The 8,207-nt window shown below is 41.6% G+C and overlaps 1 protein-coding gene across 1 annotated transcript; it reads left to right on the forward strand.

The window, feature by feature from the left end:
- Positions 1-576: 576 nt before the first annotated feature.
- Positions 577-1,008, forward strand: LOC148791935 (uncharacterized). Its single transcript, XM_088888332.1, has one exon. The coding sequence runs from the start codon at positions 577-579 to the stop codon at positions 1,006-1,008; it is 432 nt and encodes a 143-aa protein (XP_088744458.1).
- The last annotated feature ends 7,199 nt before the right edge of the window (positions 1,009-8,207 follow it).

The following is an 8,207-nucleotide window of genomic DNA, read 5'->3' on the forward strand; positions in this document are numbered from 1 at the left end:
AAAAGCCCTTAGGTTGATTTATTGCACTAAATCATCAATAAGTACAGGCCTGATAAAGTCAGGAGAGAGGGGCTAGGTAGTAGTCTGAGTATATTACAAGCATATTTAACAATAAGATAGATTATTATTATTATTATTATTATTATTATTATTATTATTATTTATTGGGCGAGATTCTTAGGAGATCCTCTTCACCTATTTTAGGTAAGAAACTTCACAGAAAATCTGTATATTTTCTGTACAGACTCTTGGCAGTTTTTTAGGAAGCTTTATTTTTTAGAAGTTTTGTTTTTAGTAGCTTTGTTTGTTTAGGATGATATTCTGTATATTTTCTACATATTCTTTTTGAATAGTTAGCAATTTTAGGAAGTCTTTTTGGTTATAGAAAGTTGCTCTTAGGAAGTTTTTGATTTAGAAAGTTTTGTATTAGGAGCAAGAGACTCCATCGAACTTGTATATATACCACAAGATAACACTGAAAAGAGTGAACTTTTTGGCTCCCAAAATTCTTTCATGGTATCAAAGCCGAACCTGGTGATCTACCCAACCTCAGACAAATCTTGTTGATCGGTCACCATGGTTGCCAACAACGACAAGAATAGTGAGAGCTCGAGTAGGTTTATTGGACTGTCCTCTCCTTTCTATTTGCATCCCTTAGATAATCCTAGAATTATTATTAGTCCAGTGGTCTTGAGAGGAGATAACTACAACGAATGGGCAAAGGCGATGAGAACTACTTTTTGTGCTAAAAACAAGATCAGTTTCATCGAAGGCAAGGTCACAAAGCCGGAGAACAACACTCCGGAGATGGATCTTTGGTGGATTGTGAACTCGATGTTGGTGGCTTGGGTTTTCAATACTGTCGATCCATCACTGCGTTCAACTATCATGTATATGGAGACGGTAAAAGAACTTTGGGATGATTTGAAGGAACGATTCTCAATCGGCAACGGACCACGAATTTATCAGATTAAATCCGAGCTTGCTAACAGCAAGCAACATGGATAGATTGTGGTTGCATATTACGGAAAATTGAAGGTACTGTGGGACAACTTAGGAAGCTACTCTAAGGTGCCTGTGTGTACATGCGAGTGCAAGTGTGGAGCGGCAGCTGAGTTAGTTAAAGAAAGAGAAGAAGAGAAAATCCAATTTTTTATGGGTTTAGACGATGATATATTTGGAACTGTGCATTCCAACATATTGAGTATGGAGCCAATTCCAAATATGAACAAAATTTACTCAATGATCATACAAGAAGATCGACATCGACCGTTGGCATGAGGTAAGGAGGAACGAGCAGATGTTGTTGGTTTTGCAACACAAGCCTCGTTGATATCGCGAGACAGTAGGGCCGCTTCATAAGACAAATCAATTGTGTGTAACAATTGTGATCGATCTGGCCATGAAGCAAAGAATTGCTTCCAATTGATTGGATACCCTGAATGGTGGGGAGACAGACCCCACGGTACGTCAGCCGGACGTGGAGTGGGATGAGGAAGAGGGGGAGGATCCTCTGGTGGACGAGGCCGAGGTACGACAAAAGCTCATGCTACTCAGTCATCAATGGGGCATGAGATGGCTGCTAATGCTGCTGTGACTGATGGAGATCAGACTGAACTGAGTGGGCTTAATGACGAGCAATGGCATACTCTTGTAAGCATGCTTAATGCTTACAAAACCGGGACTAATGAAAAACTCTCTAGTAAGAAATACTCCACTGAATGGATTATTGACTCTGGGGCGTCACATCACATGATGGGGAATTTAAATATACTCGTTGACACCTATGATGTTGGACCTTGTCCTATTGGGTTACCCAATGGTGCGCACACCGAGGCTGTGAAAGAAGGCGCTGTTGTACTTGGAAATAATTTTAAATTGCTGCACGTATTATATGTCCCAAAACTTAATTGTAATTTATTGTCAATGGATCGGTTACTTCATGGCACAAATTGTATTGTGACATTTACTAATAAGTTGTGTGTGATATAGGACCGCATTTCAGGGACTCTGATTAGTGCGGGTGAACAACTTGATGGGGCCTATGTCTTCATGGGTGTGACGCCAGTTCCTGCTTACAGGACAGATGGAGTTGGGTCATATGATTTATGGCATCGGAGATTGGGACACCCTTCTTATCAAATGGTTAGCTTGCTTCTTAATATTAGTAATAGTAATAAGAATAAAGCATGTGATATTTGTTTGAAGGCAAAGCAAAGTAGAGATATTTTTATTCAAAGTGGCAATAAAGTGACTGGTTGCTTTGCATTGATTCATTGTGACTTATGGGGTGTTTATAGAGTACTTGCATCTTGTGGTGCTGTATATTTTCTGACAATTGTTGACGATTTTTCTCGAGCAGTTTAGATATATTTGTTGGCTGAAAAGAGTGAAGTGGGATGAACACTCAAAAATTTTTGCGCAATAATTGAATGACAATTTAATAAGAAAGTTAAGGTGGTGAGGAGTGATAATGGAACAAAGTTTAAATCCTTGAAATCATATTTTGATGAGCAAGAAATTTTATTTCAAACTTCTTGTGTTGGAACACCACAACAAATATTTGTTGGCTGAAAAGAGTGAAGTGGGATGAACACTCAAAAATTTTTGCGCAATAATTGAATGACAATTTAATAAGAAAGTTAAGGTGGTGAGGAGTGATAATGGGACAGAGTTTAAATCCTTGAAATCATATTTTGATGAGCAAGAAATTTTATTTCAAACTTCTTGTGTTGGAACACCACAACAAAATGGTCGTGTGGAGAGAAAACATTGTCATATCTTGAATGTGGCTAGAACACTCAAGTTTCAAGCACATCTTCCTATCAATTTCTGGGGTGAGTGTGTTTTGACCGCAGGGTACTTGATTAACTGGACACTTTCGACCCTTCTTGGTGGTAAAACACCTTACGAGATGCTATTTGGACAAAGTCCTTCTTACAAATATCTCAGAGTTTTTGGTTGCTTGTGTTTTTTGCATACTCGGGACCGTGACAAATTTGTCGCTAGGAGTAGGAAATGTGTCTTTGTTGGGTACCCTTTTGGGAAAAAGGGGTGGAAATTATACGATCTTGAGTTTGGTGATTACTTCATCTCACGAAACGTGGTGTTTAGTGAGGCCGAGTTTCCCTTTGCCACTCCGGAACATCAACCCTCAGTAAGCAGTCCTCCCATAGCCAAAGAAAATGTTAGGTTGCCTTGGGCTGTCCAACCACCGAACTCTGCAACCACTCCTCCTGACATGATATCTGAGTCACCACATATAGAAGTCAGGGGGAGCGACACGATCGATGAAGGACATCAGAACATGAGTAATGATGAGGAGGCAGGTCCTCTTGATGAGACAAGGAGCCTTACAAATTGTAGGAATAATGAAACTCTAGTTGCTCCTCAGCCCACCACGGAGTTATTAGGCCGCAAACATCGAGAAAAGCGGACCCCCAGCTATTTACAGGACTTTGTCACACACTCTGCTCATCGTTTATACCTCTCCACTGTTTCTCCTACATCATCTCAGTCCTCAGGTACTCCTTATCCCATAACTCATTATGTGACGTATGATAATTTTTCTGTGAAACACAGACATTTCTTGGCAGCTGTTACTGTAGGCCGAGAACCTACTCGTTTCTCTGAGGCAATGATTGATGCTCAATGGAGCGAGGCTATGCGCCAAGAGATACAGGCTTTGGAAGACAATGGAACATGGACCTTGGAAGACCTCCCACTTGGAAAAAAGGCAATCGGGTGTAAATGGGTCTACAAAATCAAGTACAACTCTGATGGATCCATTGAAAGATTTAAAGCACGGTTGGTAGTCTTGGGCATTACTCAAGTTGAAGGTCTTGATTACAACGAGGCTTTTGCCCCTGTGGCTAAAATGGTCACACTTTGAACCTTCTTAGCAGTTGCTACGACCCAACATTGGGAATTGCATCAGATGGATGTCCATAATGCTTTTCTGCACGGTGATCTCCATGGGGAGGTCTACATGAAACCTCCTCCAGGTTTTTCAGCCTCCGGCAAGCCCCCTGGAACTGGTTCTCTAAATTAGGTGCTGCCTTGAAAACCTTTGGATTTGCTTAGTCCTATTTTGATTATTCTTTATTTGCATATCATAAGAATGGACTTATCTTGCACGTCTTGGTTTATGTTGATGACTTGATTGTTGGTGGGAATAACCCGGAGTTCATACTCAAATTTAAACAGTATATGCACCGTTGTTTTCACATGAAGGACTTGGGTGTTCTTAAATATTTTTTGGGCATTGAAGTGGCTCGCAGACCATCTGGGATATTTCTTTGTCAAAGGAAATATGCACTCGATATTATTATAGAAACTGGCTTGTTGGGGTCCAAACATGCTCATTTTCCTATTGCTTAGAATCATAAATTTGCCCTTGCTAATGGCGCACTCCTGGATGATCCTGAACGATATCACCGTCTTGTGGGCCGTTTGATTTATTTAACCATTACATGGCTGAAGCTCAGTTATTGCGTCCATGTCCTGCCTCAATTCATATAGTGTCCTCATGTGGATCATTGGGATGCGACATTGCGGGTGGTTCATTATCTGAAAGGACATCCTGGTCAAGGGATATTTTTGCACTCTAATAGTGATATGCAATTGTATGCCTATTGTGATTCTGACTGGGCGAGTTGTCCTTTAACTCATCGCTCTCTTACTAGGTATTTTGTCATGTTGGGACATTCCCCCATCTCCTGAAAGACTAAGAAACAACATATTGTCTCCCGTTCCTCTGCCGAGGCTGAATACCGATCAATGGCTACTGTCAGTTGTGAGTTGAAGTGGCTCAAAGGTTTGTTGTCGTCTTTGGTATATCTCACCCTCAACCTATACGCTTGTTTTGTGATAATCAAGCTGCTATGCACATTACTGCAAACCCTGTCTTCCATGAGTGAGCCAAACATATTGAAGTTGATTGTCATTTCATTCGTAATGAGCTCCAAGCTGGCACCATTGCACCTTCTTACGTATGTACCGGTGAACAACTTGTCGACATTTTCACAAAGGCTCTTGGACAGAAGCAGTTTGATCTTTTCCTTCCCAAGTTGGGCATTCGTAATCCTCATGCACCAACTTGAGGGGGAGTATTGGGCGAGATTCCAAGGAGATCCTCTTCACCAATTTTGGGCGAGACTCTTAGCAATTTTTTAGGAAGCTTTGTTTTTTAGAAGTTTTGTTTTTAGCAGCTTTGTTTGTTTAGGAAGATATTCTGTATATTTTCTACATATTCTTTTTGGATAGTAAGCAGTTTTAGGAAGTCTTTTTGGTTATAGAAAGTTGTTCTTAGGAAGTTTTTGATTTAGAAAGTTTTGTATTAGGAGCAAGACTCCATCGAACTTGTATATATACCACAAGATAACACTGAAAAGAGTGAACTTTTTGGCTCCCAAAATTCTTTCATTATTATTATTATTATTATTATTATTATTATTTTTTTTTTTATTTTTTATTTTTTTTTTTTGAGTTGATTACTGATCAAATAAACCTTATCGAGATATATAGCTAAGCAGAGGCCCTGTACCACAGCCTAAAGTTTAGCTTCTTTATTCCCTTTGGTAGAAATCCTACGTCCTCCTACGGTTAACTACTCTTGTTTGTTGAATTTGGATCTGTTGGTTCAACTGGACTGCCGAACTTAGGTCATCAACATCTAAGGCAATTGGCACGTCAAAGCTTGTTGGTAAGGATGCTCCTTTTATCTTAAAGCTGAGGTCAAACACAAAGAACCCATGTTGGGCTTGAGCCCATAACATACTACCTTTCCCTTGTTTGAAGCATTGGATCGCGCACCTTCATATGAGACTTACATGGAATATTAGTTGGGCCAAAATTAGTTTCTACGCACGCTTATAACACCCTTATACGAGCCTTAAGGCTCAGTTTGGAAAGAGTACAAATACAAAGATGTAGTGTGCAAAACATTGCATTTTATATTATTTTGTATGTATTTATACTATACATATTTGTATTTGTATTCCTTCCAAACTGAGCCTAAACTCCGCTTGAGAAGAGTGCAAATACAAATATATATACATGGTTAACGGTAAATGACAGCATTTATATTTGCACCGTAATTATTTGTATTTGTATACCTCTCAAACCGAATCCGGATCTTCCACCCACAAAAATCTTCTTCACACTTATCCACCGGACACTACAGTTCTATATTGGGAATATCTCCAATGAATGGCAATATGTATATACCGAAGATATTCTTAATGTACAGCTGTACTGTTCTGTGGGTAGGATCCTTATGGTTTAGACACCCGAGCTCAAACAAACGGAGCATAATGATCAGTTGAAAGAAGTTTCTCGTAAAGACAAAAAGTTCAAAATAAAAACTCCATTCCCTTGCTTTTTCTTAACTATATTCATCGATATAGCTCAGAAGAGAGAGAAGAAACCCATATTTATACTGTACATATTTCCAAACTGAGCCTAAAAAACACTTAATGACCGATAATTTGGCCTATCAAATTATGTGATGACACGTGGAGTGACAAAATGATGTGGTGACATCTTTATGACCTTGACGATCCCAACCACACCACGCACCTCGGGTCACCCAACTAGGCCGAGGCTCGAATAGCTCAACTGCATGCACCAATCTATTGAGGTGCCACATAAATTTTATATAGAAGCAAGCCAGCTGTCTCCGATCTCCTTGGGATCACAACACCACGTCAAAAGAGTTTATCTTCTCTCCGCCCATTTCGGATGGACCTGAAGAAGCCATATCAGCTTACGTGGAGTCCATCTTCAGGTGAGAAACCAACTCCAGACCAGACGGGCCGATGATCTCGGACACGCATCATGAGGCCCACAACAGCTCGCCTATATAAAGGCCTTGCCTCCAATCTCACAAGGTATGCACAACTCAGCTCTCTGAATTCTCTTGTAATCTAGCTTTCAGCTCTCTCAAATCTCCAAATCACTAACTTAAGCATTGGAGTGCCCACACCGGGTAAAGCACCCTAGACACTCTGACATCTTGTTTTTATAGCTTGACCAAACAGCTTCACTAACCCAATGTTCGAGCTGTCCTCTAGCAAGGAGCACCAGATCGTGCTACATCAATTGGCGCCATTTGTGGGAAACGCAACAAAAGTCGTATTCTCACCTCACCTTACTACTACTATCACAATGGCTTCCTCAAGCAACCAACCCACCAACAACAACAACCAAGTCACCGGGGGGCAGGGCCAACTTGGAGCACACCCCGAGATCCCCACTGTGGCCATCAAGCAATTCACTATCCCTCTGACCTTGCCCGATGTTACAACTATGTATAATCTTAACGTGCCACTGCCTAACGTGAATGCACCTCCTCCTTTAGTTAAGCCCTCAGTGATTCCTGCCAAGATTGACCCACGCCAGTTCAGCGAGTTGGTGCACTTCATCCGTGGAACCGATCTACAGATGAGAACGTGGGAAAGCCATTTTGTAGTAATGGCCGAACAACAACAACAACAACAATATGTGAACCAACATCCCGACAACCAGAATCAGGACCAGGTTCCAGACCCTTCTCGTCGCACTAATGACTAGAACCAGGTCCTAGTCGAAGAGCACATCCGAGCAACTACACCAATCAAAACTGAAGGAAACAACTCAACCGAGGTGTTGAGGAGGCGTCGCCAACACGCGCACCACAACACAGGGAGAAGCCATCTCGTTCCCACCAACAACGAGGAGGTAGAAAAGAAAGGAGAGGTGAGCTAGGTCGCTGTCCAACCAGCAACACAGTAGGTGATTTGCACCTTCCCACTAGCACCGAGATCTTTATGGCCCCACGACTTAAGGACTTTGAAGACCCGAGCCTGGAGTCTTACGACGGGACCACCGACCTAGTCAATCATCTAGATAGCTTCCAGCCCTTGATGCAACTATATGGGGCAAATGGCTCAAGCCTTTGCATGGCCTTCCTGGCCACTTTTTGGGGCACAACTCGAATCTTGTATTCGGGTCTGGCTGTGGGCTCCATTAAAAGATGGAACCAGTTCACTAAACTCTTCACGACTTACTTCGCCACCAACAAAAGATGTTCGAAGCTGGCGACCTACCTCTTGAACGTGGTCCAATGACCTAATGAGGCACTTCGGGACTACATCGACCGGTTCAACTTGGAGCGCCTACAGATCCGAAACCTCGACCCGACCATTCAGCTCACTACAATGGTCAAT

This window comes from Nelumbo nucifera, chromosome 5 (assembly GCF_055504915.1).
Source record: "Nelumbo nucifera cultivar China Antique chromosome 5, China Antique-T2T, whole genome shotgun sequence".
Taxonomy (NCBI): Eukaryota; Viridiplantae; Streptophyta; class Magnoliopsida; order Proteales; family Nelumbonaceae; genus Nelumbo; species Nelumbo nucifera.